Source organism: Sceloporus occidentalis, unplaced genomic scaffold, assembly GCF_023333645.1.
Source record: "Sceloporus occidentalis isolate IW3139 unplaced genomic scaffold, rSceOcc1.0.p SCAF_2, whole genome shotgun sequence".
NCBI classification, from domain to species: domain Eukaryota; kingdom Metazoa; phylum Chordata; class Lepidosauria; order Squamata; family Phrynosomatidae; genus Sceloporus; species Sceloporus occidentalis.
Genome location: NW_028316982.1, coordinates 12,897,488 through 12,920,951, shown reverse-complemented (window position 1 = coordinate 12,920,951; position 23,464 = coordinate 12,897,488). Strand labels below are relative to the sequence as shown.

General features: G+C 41.7%; 1 protein-coding gene across 1 annotated transcript in view; it reads right to left on the bottom strand.

Annotated features, from left to right (window-relative positions):
• LOC149317982 (coiled-coil domain-containing protein 39-like) overlaps positions 1 to 20,661 on the bottom strand; it is a 34,708-nt gene extending 14,047 nt beyond the window's left edge. The window contains exons 1-9 of the mRNA XM_089508775.1: positions 20,341 to 20,661; positions 16,374 to 16,493; positions 15,402 to 15,548; positions 13,056 to 13,214; positions 10,483 to 10,575; positions 10,255 to 10,383; positions 9,589 to 9,780; positions 4,506 to 4,609; positions 2,233 to 2,365 (exon numbers count right to left, since the gene is read on the bottom strand). Of these exons, the coding sequence (XP_089364901.1) occupies positions 2,233 to 2,365; positions 4,506 to 4,609; positions 9,589 to 9,780; positions 10,255 to 10,383; positions 10,483 to 10,575; positions 13,056 to 13,214; positions 15,402 to 15,548; positions 16,374 to 16,493; positions 20,341 to 20,490 (1,227 nt within the window). The 5' untranslated portion in view covers positions 20,491 to 20,661. The remainder of the gene's footprint in view (positions 1 to 2,232; positions 2,366 to 4,505; positions 4,610 to 9,588; positions 9,781 to 10,254; positions 10,384 to 10,482; positions 10,576 to 13,055; positions 13,215 to 15,401; positions 15,549 to 16,373; positions 16,494 to 20,340) is intronic.
• Positions 20,662 to 23,464: the final 2,803 nt, after the last annotated feature.

Sequence of the window (23,464 nt, the reverse complement as noted above, 5' to 3'; positions counted from 1 at the left end):
TATTTCAAACAGTCTGAACCCAAGCCAAATAGGGCTTTATAGGTCATAACCAACATTCTGAATTATGTGTGGAAACAAACCAGTAGCCAGTGAAGTTTTAACAAGCAAGTTACACAGTCCCTATATCTGGGCGCAGTCAGTATTCAGGACCCATTGAAGTTTCTTGTGTCTTGGGATAGTCATTCATTCTGCTCTGGTCCCTATAGCTGCATCTGCACTGCAGAAATAATCCTGTTTCACACCACTTTAACTGCCACAGCTCAGTGCTGTGGCATTCTGGGAATTATAGTTTGTTTTAGGGAATTGTAGCACAAGTGGTGTTACACTCTGGTGCCACAACAAACATTCCCAGAATTCCATAGCACTAAGCCATGGCAGTTAAAGTGGTGTCATACTAGATTATTTCTGCAGTGTGAAAGCAGCTGAGGATACCCTTTCCTTGACACCTCCATCCCAGATTCCCCTCCTTGTGTAAGAAGTAGGCCACTCCTATCTAATGTATTCCTATTTCCTGCTTCTCATGAATTGTTTCCTGTAGGGCAATCACTCAGAGCAAACATCCCATCTGCTTATAGAAAGACAACCCATGACCAAATGGAAATAAAACAAGTTTTAATGTATGTTTCTTTCTAAATTCTTCACCCATCAAGATACAAAATACAGATAGCAATTACCATGACCTGCTGAAATCAAATTTAGTTGCTTCAAATTTATTAAGATTATGATATAGTTTTTTTTCAATAATTTAAGAAGATCTTAATGGTATAAAGTGTTAAATAAGATTCAACTCTGGCAATTCTGCTTTGCTACACATATGGTAGGAATGGAGGCAGTTATTAAGGAACAAAAGCTCAAATGAGAAGAATGGTATTCTGAATGTTTTATTCCCTGCCTGTATGCTTTCATAGTGAATAAATGGGGCAAATAGACACGTGTGACTAATTCTGACAGAATGTGTACTTCTGACTAACACATTGCAAACATTGTTCAAAACCAGTTCTACCTCATTAAACTATCTCACATGCACACACACACACACAAGCTGTGGAACTGTTGTGCTTGTATCATCTTGGGTACGAAAAGAAGCCTGGCAAACGATTTAGCCATCTAAGAATGTTATCAATAATCTATTGAGTTTGTAGTGAGTCTGTATTTTTCCAGTGCTTTTGAGATTTCTGCATTTTTTTCTTTGTAAAAAAACATTAAAGAAATGTGCAATCATAACTCCACACTTAGTAAATTCAAACTCAAAGACAGGTTTCAAATGTATCCTATTGCAGTGTGGTTTAAATTATCAACACTACAACATTAGAATGGAATACAGTTCTGCCATGTTGCATAACATCTTGATCTGGTCTCCAAGGGCTCTGTCACAAACTGATCCACAATGTGCTACCTGTACTACACACTGGGGATTATTATGTAAAAGTTGCTATCCTTGGAAAACTGTTGGCTAAGCTTAAGATCTGGAGGCACCTTAGGTGCATTCCCATCTCAAGTAATTTCCAAGAACATTTCGTTAGAGTTTCTTGCATTTGTTATTACAGCATTAGCATTTATCCTAAGTAGATATATCTGCCTTGTTTGTCTGAGCTGAATTGGTTAACACAGGTTGTGAAGACCTGATTTGCTTAATTTCAAGCAGGATATTAAAGTTTTCCCTCTGAAGAGTGATTCAAACACTCAGCATTTCCCCTTTATGCATATTACATACATTTCCTTTCTTCCCCTTTGGAAAAAAAATCATAGCCATAATGATTCTATTATTTAAATAAATAAATAAATAAATAAATAAATAAATAAATAAATAAATAAAATGCCCAAATGTTAGTATGTAATTGCCAGCCCTTCTTCATATTGTGATTATTTGCTTGATCCTGGGATTGTTGTATCCAGTGAGCGCTTTGAATAACATTTTAGTACCTTCATCTTAGAATTACTGAACCTCTCTTCCTTCAGAATCTTATGCCCAATTCAGCCAGGACAATTTTCCATGACATATGGTTAATCTGCCTTTACGAAACCTTTTATCTGTTTTCCCCCAATGGGCTTGAATGGAATGCTTTCCATGAAGAAACACTTTATCATCAGTGCAAGACAATAAAAAACAATGGGATTCACATGAAGTAAAACAGCATTTCAAATAAATGAAAATAAATTTTCTATTTTCTAATGCAGGCCATGCTACAGACAACAAAATGCTGGTAACTGAAAGAAAAATGATTTTTTTACCTTGACATTTTTCTCCTTCTCTTTCAGAAACTCTTCCATCCTGCTTGCTTTTTCTTCTGAACTCAATGCTTTGTTTGTCACAAATTTCAGTTTATTTGTAAGGCTATTATTCTGTTCCTTAATCAAATTTAGTCTAAACAGGCATTTATGAAGTGAAAAAGAGAGAGAATGAGTTACACACAGACTTTCAAAAGTTATTCAGAAGGAAAAGAGAACTACAGCTAATAATTCAAATCCACACATCAACATAAATTGCATATAACTCTAGAAAATGGTGGCTAGAATCCAGTTGGTGTCTTACAGGTGCATATGTTCCCCTCCAGAGGCAGGTTGACATGTTGCAATTCACTAATACAGTGATCGTGTGACAACAAAGTTACTCTCTTTCTCACTGATGCAAGATCCTGTTAGACACTGACTCTTGACAATCATATTACTTGCTAGTTAGTAAGGAGACCAAATTTCAGCCTTTTATTTATTTTCCTAACAAAAAGACAATAAATCAGGCTATTTGATTTGATTAAAAATGCCTTATTTTGTCATCTTGTTATTAAGCAGAGAAGATACATAAGGTTCTTGCCATAAAGCAACTGAGCCAAATTTCTTCAAGATCAACACTATTGACTTTTCTACAGCACAGAAGAGATGTGGCTAAGGGTGTATTATTCAGAAAAGATCTACTAACTGAGATGGAAAAGACAGAAATAGGTGTTTATCACACATGGAGGGTTTTGCAGCTCAGATCTGGGGTTCAGCTATGCGAATTCACGTTATAACGTGACTGTTTTATCACACCTGGTTGTTCTTCCATTGCCCTTCTGAATCGAGGGGGAATCGAATCCAAGGCAAGTCACGTGATGCAGATTCAAGCAAAGCGGAGTGAATGCAAATTGTATTACCACAAAGGTAGGATTCAACGATTCGAATTGGTACCCTTGCGCATGCTCAGTGGGGGTCTGAACGCATCGTGACCTTGTACGTTTCCAGGGTGAAAAGGGTGCAAATTCTTTTTCCTTGTTTCATGAATATTTCTGTGTCCCCTTTTTTATTTTCCCTTTCATTTCACCAATTTACACACACACACACACACACACACACACACACACACACACATATATATATATAGGCGCGTTACAGACCACCCAAAAGGGCGGTCTGCCGCCGCCCTTGTTTGCTGTATGAAGGAGCTGTAGCGGACAAACCACACAGCTCCTCCCTGCAGCAAAAAGAACCCGCAAAAAGCAGATTCTTCTTGCGGCACAGTTATGACGCCGCAAGGCACCAATGGCGCCCTTGCGGCATCACAACTGCGCCGTGATGTGCGGACGCTAGGCGTCCGTCACGTCAAAATGGCAACGCCCATCTGTATAGAGCGTCGCCATTTTGACGCCCTTGTCACGTGTGAGGTGCGAGGGGCGTCTAAAAGCGCCGCCCCTCGCACGTGATGACAGCGCCTCTATGGGCCCGTCTATAACACATCATAGATAGGTATACATACATATCTGTATATTCCCATTCATGCACATACACACATGTATATATTCCCAAAAAATGAGTTGCCCTGAAAGTGAAAGGACCACTGAAAGGAAATGGGGGGGAAATTGCAGAGCGGCATCATGGGAAATTTGCAACCCGGGGGGTTTGTGGTGGTGTACCAGAGCAGAAGCAAAGTTGCATTCCACACCCAGACCAATTCGGAGTGAAATCGAAGTGAGCTTGGAAGCGAATTCTGTGAATTCACTTTTCCCCCTGAATTCATCAAAATGAGGAGTCACTTTGGATTCACTGCGGAAGTGCCATGGAAGGAGCCCCCATAGAAAGGAATCATGTGTGATAACACATCACGTTATCACGTGAATTCGCATTGTTGGACCCGCAGTCATGTCGGATCTCAGTTGCAAAAACCTCCATGTGATAAGGCTCTTAAGAGAACAAATGTTAGGCATTCATTACAGTGCTGCTGCTATAGTGTAGTAGCATCCAGGCTATACTGAACCTTATACAAGCCTATGTTTGTATAGCCTATCTCTCAAAGTTTCCATTCATTTCATCCATCAAGCTTTCTTCTCTGAGCAACTAGATCCATGATTTCAAGGTCTTCAAAAGAGGCAAAGTAATGGAAAACTAATTACTTGAATGTGACTGTCCTCATATTATGGCTGTTCACCACTGTCTAAAGTATGTAAAGTATTTACTCTTGTAACATCTGTTAACAGATTTAGGAAAGGTATTTTGTAGGGGAAAACTAACCTCACTCTATCATTTAATCCTACCTTATTGTTTTCTCCTGGATTTCCCTTTTAAGGTTAGCTATATTCATTCTGACAGTTTCTAGTTCAGAAGCAGTTCCATCTACAGTTGCTTTCAGTGTATCCAGCTAATAAATAAATATTGAGAAAAGATGTGTAATTATCTAAAACACTATAGTCATTTTATGTGTTAGGCATCTCAACTACTTCTGCCAAACAACCAAATTGGAAAATGCATAATCTTTATATTTCTAACAGATTTTTTAAAATTTCTAACAAGCCACCATTGCTGAGATTATTTTGATATACAAAACCTTTATATCTGGAATGCAACAATTTATTCTATATTTTAACAGAATTAAACTCATTTTAATTAATTAAAATTAATATTTTTAATTAATACCACATATATGTTTTCAACAAGTTTTCCATTCAACAGGGAAGACACACATCAAAGAAAAACAAAAGGGCAAAAGTGCTAATCAGAGTACAGATTGTTGGCTTTGTCTCAGTTTATGTTATCTGTCTCTAATACCCTAAAAAAAACAATTTCATTTTATCTTCAAAGCTAAGCCCTGTTTAGTACCTCGACGGGAGACTATCAAGAAGCACCAGGAGCTGTAGGATATATTTCAGAGGAAGGAACTGGCAAAACCACCTCAGTATTTGTTGGCTAAGAAAACCCTATGAAATTCATGGGATTAAAGGTGGCTTGATACACACACAACCACAAAGAACCAGAACCACTGCCGTCCAGAGTGGACAGAAATTAATGAATTTAGGATGTGGGAGACTGAGGTTCAAGTATTTGCTGAGCCACAGATTCTCTTGTAGTTCTCAAAGCTTTGTTTCCTGTATTTGAAATGGGAACATTAATGACCTGCTATAGCATTGGAAGGGCGAAAAAGATAACACTTTTAAAGAACTATGCACTTTAATGCTAAAAGTTTAACACTAGTTTTTACATTTGTGTGAACCTTTACATCTGTAAATACAAAATTACTTTAAAGATAACTTGCAACTCATCTGTTCCAGTTGGGAAAAAACTGCTAAGATGAGTTTTCCATTTCCACGCTTGTCACTTGTTTTCAATGTCCCTGCTTGCCACTGAGATGCAAAATCTTACACTGGTGCAAATGTACACTTAGTTTTAAATTGTTTTTTCTATATTTTGTCCTCCATTAACAAAGGTAAACATGTTTTAACCATGTTTGGGAAATGTCATTTGGGGCAGAATTATAGCATGCATGAAAGCACTACCCCCCCTCTGCTGCCCTTACAGTGTCCAAAGTAAAAGGCATTTGTATTTTTGCAGTAATTTGTAGTTCTAATTACAATTTTTGAGGCATTTTATAATGAACATCAGATATATGGTGGCATTCACATTGAGTACTGGGGAAGTACTCAAGGGACACAGAAGAAGTACACAAATGATCACGTATCACTTCAAAAGCTGGGGAAGTAGAGGACTAATCCTTATTTCTTTTACAGGAGATCTTTCAACTAAAGGGAAATAGCTATGCCAGCTCCAGGATGGGATAGATGAGTCTGATCCTGAGCTTTTCAGTAGAATTAAGGGATCTTGTATACAGTGGGTGTAAAGACACCTCCAAACTCACTACTTGAGTGGGTTGGATCCTAACCTTAGCAGAAGTACTACCAGTGGTAGATATGTGTCATACAGCTGTAAGTGCACCTAAGGTGCAGCTCCGTGCTGCCCCTGGAAGTACAAGATCAGTGCCACAGCAACTGCACGCCTCAGCCCCAATTTGGCCTTTCCACAGTGCAAAAAGAAGCCGCAAAAAGCAGCTCTTTTTTGCACCTTGGAAAGGACGTCCTAGCTAGTGAATGGAATAACTGTGATTTACAGATATCAGTGAAAACTGTTACTGTGATTTTAAAATATCTGTGATTCAAAACTGTGATTTTCTGTGATTTCTGTGATTTCCGTGATTTTCTGTGATTTCCGTGATTTTCTGTGATTTCTGTGATCTGTACACTAGAGTGATACTGCTGCTACTGATCCAGAATCACAGAATTGTTTGTAGTAGTTACTCTGTCTTGTGACTGGAAGGTGGAAGCACCTTACCTACAAAGGACTGAATCAGTGATTTTCTGTTATTTCAGTGCTTCCTGAGTGATCTGTGAAAAAGTAGCAGCCAGTTCTGTGAAAATCACAGTTTGGAGCTCAGTAACAGAATGAATTACAGTCACAGAAAAAGTAGCAGTTCACAGTTTAGAGGCTCAGTAGCAGAATGAATCACAGTCACTGAAAAAGTAGCAGTTCTGTGAAAATCACAGTTTGGAGCTCAAGAGCAGAATGTGTGGCTGCATCCACACTGCAGAAATAATCCAGTTTCAATCACTTTCAGTGCCATGGGATTTGTAGTTTGTTGTGGCACCAGAGCTTGTTGACAGGGAAGACTAAATGTCTCACTCACAAAACTAAAGTTTCCAGAATTCCATAGATAGCACTGAGCCATGGCATTTAAAGTGGTGCCAAACTGGATTATTTCTGCAGTGTGGATGCAGCCACAGTCACTGAAAAAGTAGCAGTTCTGTGAAAATCACAGTTTGGAGCTCAAGACTCAAGAGAGTAGAATGAATCACAGTCACTGAAAAAGTAGCAGTTCTGTGAAAATCACAGTTTGGAGCTCAGTAACAGAATGAAATCACAGTCACAGAAAAAGTAGCAGTTCACAGTTTGGAGGCTCAGTAGCAGAATGAATCACAGTCACAGAAAAAGTAGCAGTTCCCAGTTTGGAGCTCAGTAGCAGAATGAATCACAGTCACAGAAAAAGTAGCAGTTCACAGTTTGGAGCTCAGTAGCAGAATGAATCACAGTCACAGAAAAAGTAGCAGTTCACAGTTTGGAGCTCAGTAGCAGAATGAATCACAGTCACAAAAAAAGTAGCAGTTCACAGTTTGGAGCTCAGTAGCAGAATGAATCACAGTCACAGAAAAAGTAGCAGTTCACAGTTTGGAGGCTCAGTAGCCGAATGAATCACAGGCGGGATACAAACGGGCAGGGGAAGACGTCTTGGAGGTGTATTCTGCTGAATACGGAGCCTCCAGACCGCCCACCCCGGAGGCGTGGCTCAGGAGATGGGGCTTCCACATGGGGGGCAGTGAAGACGCCTCACCTGGGGCCGTTTCTGACCCGCAGTTTCCAAACCGCTGCCTCAGAGGATGCTGCAAAGAGAGAGGCAGCTTCCTCACGGGCGGCCAAAAACGGGGCTTTTTTTTTCCTTTGCCGGCTGGCGGATGCGCAGCTGCAGCGCTAAGCAGCGGTGGCAGAAAGCCTATGTGCACATTTAAAGTGCCCAAGCCCCTTTAAAACTTTTTCCCCCACTCTGCCCAAGAACAATGGTGGTCTCCTGCCAGCTGGTGATCAGCTGGTGTTGGCATCCTTGTCCTCTTGCACTTTGCCAGTGTCACCAGCATCATGGATGCCTCCTCTCCTTTGGTCCCCGCGCTCTTGCTGAATCTGCAATGCACAGCTACAGCTGTCGCCGCTGCCACCGCTGTCCCCCTGCCATCCCCCATCACCTCCCTTGTATATATGTAAATATTTACAGTTTTAGCGGTTTTTATTGTTAGGTGAAAATGGCACAGGAATGTGTGTAGGGGCTCACTTTAAAGTCCAAACTTTCCAAGCAGCGCATGCATACATGTTGCTCTAGGGTTAGGGTTAGGGTTAGGGTTACGAGTCTTAAAATGCGCTGCAGCTGTGCTGCAGCTTCCACACCTGCATGGCAGCTGACGCTGCAATTAAAGCCTGACTGCAAACTGCGCATGTTCCAGGACCCCGACTCATTATGCGACGCAGCAGACACGGAGCTTTTAAATGGGCAACTTAAATTAGCGGCGTAGCAATTCTGGCGTACCGGTGCAGCAGCTTACAGACGGAGCTGCGCAGCTGCGCATCAAACGGAAAAGAAGCGGAGAAAAGCAGCACCTTTTTAATGCCGCTTCTTCCCGCTTGGGGCGTGCGGGGGGCGTGTTCATGGCGGCATTCAGGTAAGGCCCGTCTGAAGGCTCTACCTTCATGATGTCATGAATACACCCCTTTTTGCCCGTCTGTATCCCGCCACAGTCACAGAAAAAGTAGCAGTTCACAGTTTGGAGCTCAGTAGCAGAATGAATCACAGTCACAGAAAAAGTAGCAGTTCACAGTTTGGAGCTCAGTAGCAGAATGAATCACAGTCACAGAAAAAGTAGCAGTTCACAGTTTGGAGCTCAGCAGCAGAATGAAATCACAGTCAAAGAAAAAGTAGCAGTTCACAGTTTGGAGGCTCAGTAGCAGAATGAATCAGTCACAGAAAAAGTAGCAGTTCTGTGAATATCACAGTTTGGAGCTCAGTAACAGAATGAATCACAGTCACTGAAAATCACAGTTTAGTCTTCAAGCCAGTCACAGTTCCAAACTGTGACTAGTGAATATCTGTGAAAAAGTAACAGTTCTGTGATTCTATTCCATTCTCTAGTCTTAGCTGCTGAGGCTTTTCTCCATATCATTAGCACAGTGTGTGTAAATGCTGCTCCAAAGACATGGTGTGACACCATCTGCCATGTAGTTGCTTGGGTGGCGTCACACCAGTGTGGGACGGAGTCAGGGTGGCTGGCATGCAGTCACCATGCCCCCACTCTGCCCCCATGCCAGTCTTTATGCCAGTCTGTACAACCCCTAAGGACTGCTACACTTCCATCCCCAGTTCATGGAGCTTCTGGACACTTCCTCCTTATTCCATTTTTTAATAGCCAGATGTTCTGGAGAACAAGATTGGTATGCTACTTTAAACTGGATTTTAATTTTTCTTAACTTACATCCTATTCTTTTAATATACTGCTAAGTTGTTTTTTATAGATCAGGCCTTAAAAAGTAGGATATTAATGAATATAAAATAAAATAAATACATTACTCAGATCTAAAAATATACCTCCTTTCTGAAGCATGGTGGGACACAAAATTATGCTGCATTATCGCTTGTTGGGGTTTCAATATACTTCTGTTAGACTGGAACAGACAAACCTTTTCTCCAGCAAGACTAAAACAGAGCTCACAAAGATCATACTCCTTATGTCAATTACTATATGGCAAAATTACCTCATCCTGGAGCAGAATGCGATTAGCTTCCTCTTTTTGGTATTCTGCTCTCAGTTTGACAGCTTGCCGGTTAGCTGTGGCAATTCTCCTCTCATACTCCACATTATTGCCACTCTCATTTGCCAAAAACTGGATCTTGTCTTTAAGCACACTTTGCTTCGCACGGATTGCCCGTCTTGCTTGTGCTAAAAGCTGGCCATAGAAAAATGTACAAATGATGACTAATATTATAGCTTGACTGACAAATTAGGATCCACAAGAATGGTAGTTAAAATTGCTTCAGCTGTGAGATCTATTCTTGTTTTGCATTTCAATAGTTCATGATGGTATAAAATAAACATTGCAATAAAACAGAAAAAGCCAAAAACCAATGGAATAGTGTGACTTGAGTGTTGGCCTACAACTAAAGACCAGGGTTCAAATCAGCAGCAGAAATCCACTGGGTGACCTTTGGCAAGTCATACTCTCTCAGAGGAAGGCAAATCTTGCCAAGAAAACCTTGTGAAGGGTTCACCTCAGGATCGTCATAAGTCAGAAACAATGTGAAGGCACACCACCACCACAAGAAATGGCTTTTTTAAAAAGTATGCATGGTTATTGCATTCTAAGTACAGCGGAAATTACTCTCCATATCTTAACAAACCAAAATTTCAGAAAATGATTTACCAAGGCACAGCTATCTATTTCCTGATCCCTTTTCCGCATTTGTTCTATGGTGTTTTCCCACTGTCTGATAAGTTCTTGTCTTTCTAGGTGAACCCTGCGGAAATCTTCAGCTGTCTTATCCAATTCTATCTGTAAAGAAACATGGAACCAGTTAGTACTCTTTTCCAGTTATAAGAAGCAGTTGAGGTTTTACTGAAAATTAATTTTCCTAGTGCTCTGTGTACATACCTGAGCAGCTAAGGTTTCTGTAAGCTCATTGTCAAGAATTCTGCGCTTGTTGTTACACTTCACAGTCAACATTTCTATCTGCAGAGTCAGCACCTAGAATGAAGGGATAGTTAACCTTATTCATTTAATAAAATGCATTTAGGAATTATTAAATGTTACTACTGGTTTGTTTGGTTTTTTTAAAAAAAAAGGATTAGAAGTTAATGGTCAGAGAATACAGTTCTGAGATGGGAGTGAAAGATAAAATTTAGTTTAAAATTCCATGCCATGATTTGTTTTCTCCTCATAGAAATATTTGGGAGATCAAATATCCACATCAAATTACCATATACTTGAGATCCAATTGTTAGCATTTGACTTTGTTGTTAATTGCCACAAAGTCAGCTTCAACTTAGGACAACCTCATCAGTTAAAGACGTCCAACAGCCCTGCTCAGGTCCTTCAGACTCAAAGCTGCAGTTTCCTTGACTGATTCTATCTACCTGTAATGTAGTCTTTATTTTTTTTTCTACGGTCAAGAATTATTAACTTTTCTAATGAGTCATTACATTTCATGATGTGAACAAAGTATTATGGCCTCATATTGGTCATGTTTCATTTCTAGTGGAAGTTCGGGCTTAATTTGTTCTAGGACCCATTTCTTTGTCTTTCTGGCAGTCCCCCCCCCCCCCCCAAAATAGTTCAAGCATGACCAAGGAAAATTTTCCATATGTTTCATGCTAAATGGATTAATCAGTGGATTGCTAAATTCCATACAAAATAAATCCTTTTAAATAAACTGTGAGCCAGGCACACATAAACAAAAAATCTAAGGCCTGTTACAGACAGCCAAAATAAAGCTGCTTCGAGTCACAGTGGAGGTATGGTGTTTCAATGATGCATGCGTCCTAGGAGTCCAGAAGTCGCACCAAAGCCATGCTCCAGACTGGAGCGTGGCTTTGGTGTGGCTTCTGGACTCTTAGGACGCATGCATCATTGAAACACCATACCTCCACTGTGACTCGAAGCAGCTTTATTTTGGCTGTCTGTAACAGGCCTAAAGCTACATTTGCACTGCAGAAATAATCCAGTTTGACACCACTTTAACTGTCATAGCTCAATGCTATAGAATTCTGGGAATTGTAAGTTGCTGTGGCACCAGAGCTCTCTGACAGAAAATGCCAAATGTCTCCCAAAACTACAGTTCCCAGAATTCCATAAAACTGAGCCATGGCAGTTAAAGCAGTGTCAAACTGGATTATATCTGCAGTGTAGATGCAGTCCAAGGGGATATAGTAGGGAAAGGAAGATGGTTTATTGCCTTTTCAGGTTTCTAATACCTATGTGTTAATCTCTTGGACTGGGGGAGTGGGTTTTTCATATTAATGAGAGAAGTTTTATTATAAATGTCATTTACTATTTGCTTGTACGAGTGTTGTTTGATTAATATATATTAAAAATATGTTAAGCTCATTTAAATTTTTATATGTATTTTGTTTTTTATGTATTAAATTACAATGCTTTATGGCTATAAACAATTAAGTTAGAGCACATGAAAATGAACAGTAATATTTGGGTCTATTGAAAACAAATAATCTCTAGCTCAACCAGGAACTTCTCAAATGTTTCAATTTACTTTTAAAAAAGCAATGAGATTCTGAATCTGACATGAGCAAGGGCACAAGAAGGAAGAGCTGCTAAGCCTGCAATGCCATACATACTTACTTGAGAGAATAACTCAAGTGATATTCATAGCACCATTTCCCCAACCAAATGTGCTCCTCTCCAAGTTATTGTTGTTGTTTTTTCTTGCAAGGGAAAGGGTTTGGAGAACAACCGGGGGGGGGGGGGGACCTGGACCAGGAAAGGCCCACAAGAAAGGAGTTAAGTACAGTGGTACCCCGGGATACGAATTCACCGCGTTACGAAATTTCCGGGGTACAAAAAAGTTCCATTGGAAAAAACTGTTCCGGGTTACGAAGGATTTTTCGGGTTACGAAATTTATTTCGGCGCGAAATTCAAATCGGAAGCCGCGGCTAGCGGTTTCCAGCGCCTTTTCGGGTTGCGAAATGTATCGGGTTACGAACGGTGCCGCGGAACGAATTAAATTCGTAACCCGAGGTACCACTGTACTCCCATGTTAATGCAGGATCACCTAGAACTACATAAAGTAAAACCAAAAATTATCAGCAGACATATTTATGCCTCCTGAGAGCCAGTGTCATGTAGTGGTTTGAGTGTTGGAGACCAGGGTTGAAATCCCTGCTGGGCCATGGAAATCCAGTGGGTGACCTTTGGCAAATCATACTCTCTCAGGTTCAGGGGAAGGCAATGTCAAACCTCCTCTGAACAGATCTTGCCAAGAAAATCCTGTGATAAGGTCACCTTAGGGTTGCCATATGTTGAAAATGACTTGAAAAGACACAATGACGACAAAAATATGTCTTCCATGTTATGTCCAATTTGGCACTACATCTCCCCCTAATATGTTCACATACAGACACACACAAAAAAAGAGAGATGGGAGAGGGAGGTATAAGTAGTATGGATTTTTTACCAAACACACACACACACTTTTAATAGATATACATACTCGTAATTTGTTATCATCTTGCTGTGCATATTTCTGGATTGTAACTGCATCATTGTCTTTACGAGCTGATTCTTCTAACCAAGCCTCCAAAGCTTGTTGGTCCCAGTTCATTTGGCATCTTAAGGCTTCCAACTTCTGATTCATTTTGAAAGTATTATTCTAATCAAGTTGAATAAAGAAAAATGAAGGCATAAGATACAGTATTTGTACAAGATTACATTAATGAGACCAAGACTCTTTAATTATAAATTTAATTATATTACACTCTCAGTAATTATATTATTACTCACCCAAAGGTAATATCCAGCAAACATTTTTACTTTACAGATTCTAGCATCAGTGTGACACATCCTTCAGACCGTCTTTTTACACCTGCAGTAATTCTACGAGTTGCATTCAAACCTCACTTTTTTAACCCAAGGATACTAATAATGCAAACCATATGCCACACATAATACCTTAAGTTTGTTTCTATGGCCTCTGAGCCACCTACTACCCCCAAAAGAGAAAAATGCAAAACAAAACAAAAATCCCTGGAGAGTCACTCAGAAGCCTCCAGAAGAAGCAATGTTCCTGTAAAACATGCTCATCTTTTAAAGGGAAAAAAGCAATTTTGCAAGAAGTTGGTACAGCCGACAAGGGTGTGAAGTTAAGGCAAAAAATGGCCTCAGATCCTCAGACATTGCTCATATCTCGTTAAAATAATGAATTATGGCATAATAGGCCAGAACGTGAATAAGCAGCATGCCCTACACTCCCAGTATGTAGAAGCAGGAAAGTAAACTTAGAAAGAGAGATGTCATATTGAAACCAAGGATTATAGCTTATTGTACCTAAACAAGACAGGATTTGTAAGCCAACAAGAAACCCTGGCTTGAAGCTTGCTTATGATCCTGGTTTTGTTTGGGTGTATTATGCCATAATCCCATCTTTGGACATCATAGAAAGATTTCCCTTTATTGTCGTATTTATTAAGTTACATGAAGGGAATAACACCAACATATTTCATTCACATCCAGCTTTATTAAGCCAGGAATAATGGCTGAGAATGAAACACACACACACACACACACACACACACACACACACACATATATATATATGTGTGTGTGTGTGTATGTGTGTGTGTGTGTGTGTGTGTGTGTGTGTGTGTGTATATATATATATATATATATATATATATATAATATACAGCAACAGGCTCCAGTAAAGAAAAACAGATAGTATTGATAACAATGGGTGGTCAAGTAATCATGTTGAACTGATTTTAATACCTATAACTGTTCCCAAGAAAGATAAGAAAATCATAGTTTTCTGTGGGTTTTGCAGGCTACATGGTCACATTCTAGAAGAATCTATGTAATCAGCTACTGGTAATTAACAGGTGGCTCTCCACCATGCCTGGGCTCAGATGCTCCTTACAACCTTGTCATACATCTTCTAATTGACATTATTCTACCCACAGAAGAAACAGAACCACAACAACCAAGCACCCGACTACTATGCTTTGCAATTGTCATTGGCCAGAATCCTACTGGTTTCTGACACATGTCATTTACTCAATGGAGAAGGTTAGATATTTTTGTCTGGTGTAAAATGTCCATATTTGGTTCAAGGTTGTGGAAGTAGAGTTGTGCTTCTAGTGCCACTGAAAATGTGATGCGTATGCAATACACAATCAATGCACATTTGGGTATGCATTAAGAAATGATACAAATTCGTTTGTTGTTTCCATTCAATTGTACAACTTCTTTTTCCTCTCCTATTGCCTCTCAATTCTTTTTTCCTTGTGTGTCATGTCTTCAATTTAAGTTGTAAACCTGAGTGGAGGAACTGTCTTACTACATATTTTACATTGCACACTGAAAACCTTTTTTGGTGAAAGGACAGGATATACCCTAAAGATCCCTTCTGATCTTGGAAACAAAGCAATATTACCCCTTGGTTAGTACTAGCCCGGTGTTGTAGGCCATATTTCGGAGGAAAGAACTGGAAAAAAACAACACCTGAGTATCCCTTGCCTAAGGAAACCCTATGACTTGAAGGCACATACACATACGTAGGTATTATAATTAAGCTGATAAAATCAGACAGGTGCAACAGACCAACTAAAAGAAGAGTTCAGATAACTATTTTCACATTAAAATGGCTTCTGACATGGACACCTTAAATACTTGTATCATTAAAATATAGTATAGAAAGAAGAAAAAAGTACTAATATCAAAAATGCTGCTTTATCTGATCCTTTGTGGCAGCAACACTATGCATTGAAGGAACAGCAGTGGAAAAAGCTTATGCCTTTGGCATGATATTTTTCAGAGCCATGATAAAATACTTGAAACATACTTCTTGACTATTTTTCTTCTCTCTTAATGAAACCATCTCATTCTCTAGCCTTTGAATCTCACTTTTCAGGCGCCCCACTTCTCTCTCTGCCAAGGCTTTAAAATGCTGCTCAGTTTCAATTTCATTCTGCCTAGCTCTGAAAAGAGACTAAAGAGAAAAGGAGTTAATTATTTTGCAGGGTTAATGAGCACTGATGCTTCACAAGCATTTCACAATATTTGGGATTTTTTAAATTACAAAGATAAATGGACATTAATTTACAAAACATACAAACAATCCAACTGGTATTTACTTTACAAAGGTATGACTGGTTTTATGTAGCAAAAGATCAAGGCTTCTCTCTCAGATCAGTTTTCTATTATAACATATTGTAGTGACACAAATTTTCAGATAAGACTTTAAAGCTATTATTTTACTTTTCTGTAGCCAGAATTGTACAAAGATGAAGTTAATCATATTCAGATTAATCTCTTCTTCAGTTTAGAACCCATTCTATCCAGAAAGTGTCACTACAATGAAGACATTTTTAATTCTGTATGAATTATAAGTGTACTCCACTGTACATTGCTGTTATAAGTGTACTCCATGGTGTGTTTTCTAGATAAAATATCAATTTCCTTACATGCTTAACAAATTACTAAGTGAATTTTTTCAGCTTATTTTTAAAAATTGAATGTTTATATGATCATCCAAACAATGGTACAGGTTATAGTGTAAAAGGGACTGATTCTAGTCAGCTGATGAGTAAGAGATCCTCTGGGAAAATATATGCTGCCAAGTTGTGTGATCAAAGAACAGCAGGATATAATAAAATAATGTAAAACAATATTATCTATCAAAATAAAATCACAACAAACTATCCTTGGGAACACTGACCAGAGAGTAAAACAAATATAGTCAATTTTACTTCAGAATGAATGTGAATAGAATTGTATTGTTTCGTTCATCAGAAAAGAGATCTCAACCATTTACCTGTGTCGAATTAAACTCCTGTCTAACATTCTTCAAATGTGATGTCATTGCTGCAATACGGTCTTCATAGTCAGTCAACTGACTTTGCTGGTTTGTCTTTTCTTTTTGCATCTTTTGCAGCTGTAAACAAAAATTTAGTATAACTTAATGTTGCACAATATTGGAAATAGCTAGCACTACATAAACTATGGTCAGCCTTTAGGACACTGCTGCATTTACAGGTGTGCTGGAATAAAAATACACCACAGATTTTCAAACTAAAACAGTTATTCCTTTTAATAACAATACATTTCAGTCTGGCCATAAAGTATTACAGTCAGTCCTTGATATCCAGATTCTTTATCCATTGATTCAAGTATCCATGGCTTGAAAATTCCAAAAAGCAAGCCTTGATATATAAAGGACACCATTTTGCTATGCCATTGTATTTAATGGGATGTGAGCATCCACGGATGTTGATATCCATGAGAGTCCTGGAAAAAATTCCCGGATTATTTTTAAATTGTGATTTTTAAATGATGGATTTTAAATGTGGACTGTTTTAATATATGTATATCTTATTTGTCATTTTAAATTGTGTTTTAACTGATGTTGTTTGCGTATTAATTGTTGTCCTCATCCTTGATCCATGGGGAGAGGCGGATAATAATAATAATAATAATAATACAGTCGGCCCTTCTTATACGCAGATTTGACCATACGTGGATGGCAAATCGGGAAGTTGTCCCCAATGGTGGCGCGCGTCCACGCGCGCTGCCATTAGGGACAACTTCCTTCTTCTCCCCTCCCCTCTTCCCTTCCCTCCCTCACTTCCCTCCTCCCTCCCCTCCCTCTTACTTACCTTGAAGGTCTCCGCTGCCGCTGCCACCACCGCCGTCACAGGAAAAGCCGGGTGGCAGCGGTGGCAGCAGAGGCCAAGCCCCGGGCTCCTCTCCACCGCCGGAGAAGAGCCCGATGGTGGTGCTGGGGGCTTCTTGGCCCTGAACAGCACCACCACCGGACCTTTCCTGCGGCGGCGGCGAGGAGGCACAGCCGCCACGCCGGAGGCCTCCAAGGCCTCCAGCGCCGGCATCTGGCCTCCTCGAGGCCTCCGCCGCCGTGGAAGGGCTGGATACCGGCGCTGGAGGCCTTGAAGGCCTCTGGCGCTGCTGCCCTCCACGACTCCTTTTCGCAAGGAAATGCGTGGAGGCGGCGAAGAGGAGGCGTAGAGGGCAGCAGCGCCAGAGGCCTTCAAGGCCTCCAGCGCCGGCATCTGGCCTCCTCGAGGCCTATCGGTGCTGGGGCCTCTTGGCCTCCAACACCGGTATTCGGCCCTTCCGTGGCAGCGGAGGCCGGATGCTGGCGCTGGAGGCCTTGAAGGCCTCCGGCGCAGCGGCTGTGCCTTCTCACCACCACTGCAGGAAAGGTCCAGTGGTGGTGCTGTTCGGGGCCAAGAGGCCTCCAGCACCGCCATCGGGCTCTTCTCCGGCAACGGAGAGGAGGCCGGGGCTTGGCCTCTGCTGCTGCCGCCTCCACCACCACCTGGCTTTTCCTGCGGTGGCGGCAGCAAACGGAGGCCTTGAAGGTAAGTAAGAGAGAGGGGAGGGAGGGAGGCAGGGAGGAGGGAAGCAAGGGTGGGAAGGGAGGAGTGGAGACCATGGAGCTTTTGTTCCCAATGGCGGCGCACGTGCACGCGCGCCGCCATTGGGAACAATTGGGACTTGAGCATACGCGGATTTTGGTATACGCGGGGGGGTCCAGAACGGATCCCCCATGTATACCAAGGGCCCACTGTATTGGAGAATGCTGGGAATTGTAGTTTGATGAGGTATTCTGCCTGGTTTGTTGGACAGCTCTGATGCCTCGCCAAACTGCAAATCCTAGGATTCTGTAAGATGGAGCGATGACAGTTAAAGTAGGGCCAAGCTGCTTTATTTCTGCAAGGGCCCACTGTACGTACTTTTAAAAACAATTTGACCCACTCCCTTTCCTTCTTATCAGGCTACTTTGCCCTATTCTAATCAATATTTGCAGCCCAATCCAGGATATCCAAAGCTGGTTTGGATAAGAAGTTGGGGGGAATTATGTACAGACGTCAACCATGACTGAGAACCATGACTGAGAGCTGTGTTGCATTATTAAACAAACTTGGCAGGCAAACAAAAAGACACGGGTTTTTTTTTTCTCCTTCTGCATAATGCTGTTCTCTTTTGGTTGTAAAACTGTGAGAGGACCATAAAAGTGTTGTAAAATTGTCCCACTTACCAAAGTGAAATAATCCGTTTGGCAAAAATGACGCTTTTACAACATGCTCCCAAGTTTTTACAACCTGAAGAGAATGAGAGTCGCACAGAGGGAGGAAAAAAACCACGTGTTTGTTTGCCTGCCAAGTTTGCTTAATAATTTGATAAGTCTCGGAGCAAATGTCCCCTTCTTCTAGCTGGTCCTCAGCCACAGCTCCTCTTTCCTCACCATTTGTGCTGGTTTTTGGTTGGAAAGAGTTGAAGTCCAACAACTGGAGAGCTACAGTTGCTCACCCCTTCCAAAGGTTTGGGGATGGCCAAGAGCTCTGACAGCTTTTAAAGATTTAAACACATTAATGGAGAATGGGTCTATCAATATCTATTAGCTGTGACTATGGATTCAGAACCTTATGCCCAATGGTAATATATCTCTAAGTAGCATATGATGGGGACAAACAACAGAGGACTGCTGCCATCATACCTTGTTCATATACCTCAAGGTTACTGCTTGGGAATCATAGAAACATAGAGTTGGAAGAGACTGCAAGGGCCATCCAGTCCAACCCCCTGCCATGCAGGAAATCCAATCAAAGCATCCCCAATAAATGGCCATCTAGCCTTTGCTTAAAGACCTCCAAGGAAGGAGACTCCACTATACTCCAAGGAAGGAGTGTGTTCCACAGTTGAACAGCCCTTACTGTCAGGAAGTTCCTCCTAATGTTGAGGTGGAATCTCTTTTCCTGTAGCTTGCATCCATTGTTCCGGGTCTTAGTCTCTGGAGCAGCAGAAAACAAGCTTGCTCCCTCCTCAATATGACATCCTTTCAAATATTTAAACAGGGCTATCATATCACCTCTTAACCTTCTCTTCTCCAGGCTAAACATCCCCAGCTCCCTCAGTCGTTCCTCATAGGGCATGGTTTCCAGACCCTTCACCATTTTAGTTGCCCTCCTTTAGTTGCCCTCCAGTTTCTCAATGTCCTTTTTGAATTGTGGTGCCCAGAACTGGACACAATATTCCAGGTGGAGCTTGACCAGAGCAGAATAGAGTGGGACTATTACTTCCCTTGATCTTGACACTATACTTCTATTGATGCAGCCTAGAATCACATTGGCCTTTTTAGCTGCCGCATCGCACTGTTCACTCATGTTCAATCTGTGGTCTACTTGGACTCCTAGATCCCTTTCACATGTAGTTTCATTCAGCCAGGTGTCTCCCATCCTATATCTGTGCATTTCATTTTTCTGCCCTAAGTGCAGTACCTTACATTTCTCTGTGTTGAATTACATTTTGTTAGCTTTGGCCCAGCTTTCTAGTCTGTTCAGGTCACTTTGAATTAGTGAACAGGAGGCAGCTCTCCAAGTAGATTGAAGCGTCTGACAATAATAAAGCAACATTAAGAGGCAGTAAAGCATGCCAACCCAGCACTCTCCCTCCCACAATCAAAGCCATAGATGGGGCGCTGGGGTGCCTTGGCCTGCCTTCTCCTGTCTTTCCCCTCAACCAGAGCAGACAAGGGAGGCCTTTGCAAGGCTGCCTTGCGCCACTTGGAGCAAATAAAACACTCTGCGGAAAGCCATTCAGTCCGAGACATCGCCAGGGGACTCTGGGGACTGTAGTTCTGCGAGGCGTCGAGCCTTCTCTGTCGGAGGGAGCTCTGGCGCCGCATGAAACTACAGCCCCCAGGATTCCTTGTGGCGCTGAGGCAATAGGTTCCAGCGGCCTGGAAGCGCCGGCGCCCTTGCCTCTTCCTCCAGGGCCTTGTTCTCGGCGTTGGCCACGGGGATGGCGAACCCATCGTCCCAGTCCAGCTCGGCCAGGACCGAGGCGGCGGAGGCCATGCTCTCGGCCGCCATCTCCCTTTCTTCTGCTCCCGCTGCTCCTCCGAAGCTCATGGCGCCCTTTCCTCCTCCTCTCAGCCTCTGCTTCTCCTTCTTTCCCTCCTAGGCCTCCTCCTCCTCCTCCTCCTCTTCCTCGGCTGCCATGGCAACGGACGGCGCCAGGCCTCGCAACCGACGCTCTCTAGGCCTTTCAGCCTGGCTGTGTATACACACGCAACACACAACACACACTCCTCCTGGGGCCCCTCCTCGGCCTCTCGCTTTCCTCAAGAACAGGAGCAGTGACTTCCCTGACTAGAAGGGTGTGTCCAGGTTTAGGGAACCACGCATTGTGTGTGTCTCTCTGTGGGTGGGTGTGTTTGTGTGTGTGACAAACCACAACTTGCAACCTTGGTGGCATCTTGAAGCCATGCACAGGTTTAGCAAACCAGGCATTTTGTGTGTCTTTGTGTGTGAGAGAGAGAAATAACAACTCACAACCTTGTGGTACCTTGACGCCATGCACAGGTTTAAGAAACCAGGCAGGGTGTCTTTGTGTAAGACAAACCACAGCTTGCAACCCTGTGTGTCTGTGGCAAAGCAACCTTGTGGCACCTTGGAGGCGTGCATAGGTTTAGGAAATCAAGCAGTGTGTGTTGTGTGTTTATATGTGTGACAAACAACAACTTAGCATCTTGTGGCACCTTGAAGATGTGCAAAGGTTTAGGAAATTGAGCAGTGTGTGTGTGTGTCTGAGAGAGAGAGCACAACTTAGAATCTTATGGTAACTTGACATGCACAGGTTTAGGAAACCGGACAATGTGTGTGTGAGAGAGAAAGAGAAATGACAACTTGAAATCTGGTGGCACATTAAAAACATGCACAGATTGCATACACACACACACACACACACACACTAGACAGGTCCCACACTCTTTTCTCGTCTAAATAATGGGAGTGAGTGCCTCCTGACTAGGTGCATGTACAAGTTTAGGAAATCGGGCAACGTGTGTGTATGTGAGAGAGGGAGAGAGAGAGACAACACAACTTAGAATCTTAAAAATGTGGACAGGTTTAGGAAATTGTGCAGTGTGCTTGTGTGTGTGTGTGAGAGAGAGAGAGAGAAAGAGGGAGGGAGGGAGGACAACTAAGGATGCGTTTACAAAATAGCATCTAAGGGTTCGTCTATACTGTAGAAATAATGCTGTTTGACGCCTCTTTAAGTGCTGTGGCCTATGGAATTCCCGGGTTTGTAGTTCTACAAGGTCTTTAGCCTTTTCTGCCAAAGAGGTGCCTTATAAAACTACAAATCCCAGGATGCTGTGGGACGGCAGTTATGTGACGTCAAACTGCTTTATTTCTGCAGTGCAGATGCACCCTTAGAATCTTGTGGCACCTTAAAGACTAACCATTTTCAGCATGAGTTTGGGCAGATTCCAGGCCAGTGCTTCACATGCGCCAAAATTCACGCAATAACTTTGATAAGTCTTGGGTTGCCGGACTGAGCATTGCAGAAGGCCTCTGAAGCTTGAATCATATTGTGTAGAATTGTATTTCAGCAAGTGTTGCTTCTCACGCAACCAGGTAGCCATGAAAACCTGAAATTAAATTAAATTAAAGGCAGGGGCCAACTACAGTTTTCAGCCTGGCAAGCCTAGTTTGGTTGTTGTGTGCCATCAAGTCATTTTTTGACTTATGACAACTCTAAAATGAACCTGTCAGCAGTTTTGTTTTGTTTTATTTTTTACAAGATTTGTTCAGAAAAGGTTTGCCTTTGCCTTCCTTTGAAGTTGAGAAAGTGTGACTTGCCTAATTATGAAACATATCCAAGGGGAGCCATGTTGGCCATATCACAAAGTACAATAACATCCAAAATCCACAAAACAGTGATACTTGTTGGGCACACCAACTTTACTATTTAAGTTTTCTATTGGGCTGCAATCAACAAAAGCTTGTGCCAAATAAAACTTGCTCATCTTTAAGGTGACACAACACTCTGTAGACAGCTATGTGGAGTCTTAACAAGTGATGTGAAACAGAAATTCTTTACTTTGTTGTGTGCCTTCAAGACTTTCTGACTCTTGTAGTGACTCTAAGGCATACCTATTACAGGAGTTTCTGGGCATGATTTGTCGGAAGACGTTGCCTTTGCCTTCCTCTGAGGCTGAGAGAGTGTGATTATGGCCAAGCAGGGATTTGAACCCTAGTCTCCAAAGTCATAGTCCAGCACTGAAACCACTGCACCATGCTGCCTCCTGAGTTCTTCACTAGGTGTACGTATATGTTGTGTGCCTTCACATTATTTCCGACGTACGGAAACCCTAAGGCAACCCTAACAGAAAAGTTTATCACACAGGGAAAATCCTGTACAGAAATGGGGATTTAAATTGGAATTCACATGACGTCGTCGTTAAAGTGGTGTTAACCTGAACGGAAAGTAGACAAAAGCCGCTCCTTTTTACTTTCGGAAAATCCAGAAAGTAAAAAGGAGTGGCTTTTGTCCACTTTCCTTTCAGGTAAACACCACTTTAACAACAATGTGTATGAAAATCAACCCTCTTTTGCAGGTTTTTCCCAGCTTTTAATCCCGTTTTTGCACAGGATTTCCCCCATGTGATAAACTCCATAGGGTTTTCTTGCCAAGATTTGTTCAAAGGAGGTTTTGTCATTGCCTTCCCTTAAGGCTGAGAGCATATGACTTGGCCAAAGTCACTCAGTGGGTTTCCATGGCCAACCTGGGAATCGAATCCCGGTCTCCAGAGTCCTAGTCAAACCACTGAGCCATGCTGAGTTCTTCACTACATTTTTATATATCCAAGATTAGAACTTGTCTCGTGTAATGTGACAGTGACCCTGTTTACTCAGGAGATGATAGTATTACCTGGAGCAGACATGTAAAGGGTACGGAATAATTCATGTTCCTAATAATTTGTGTGCTCATGTTTGCTTTACATTCAGCCGTAATTGTTTGTGAGGCATAGTTGGCACACAAAGTGTGGAATTACCCTTTGGTTGCCCTTTTTACTAATTGGGAATGTATAATAATTTT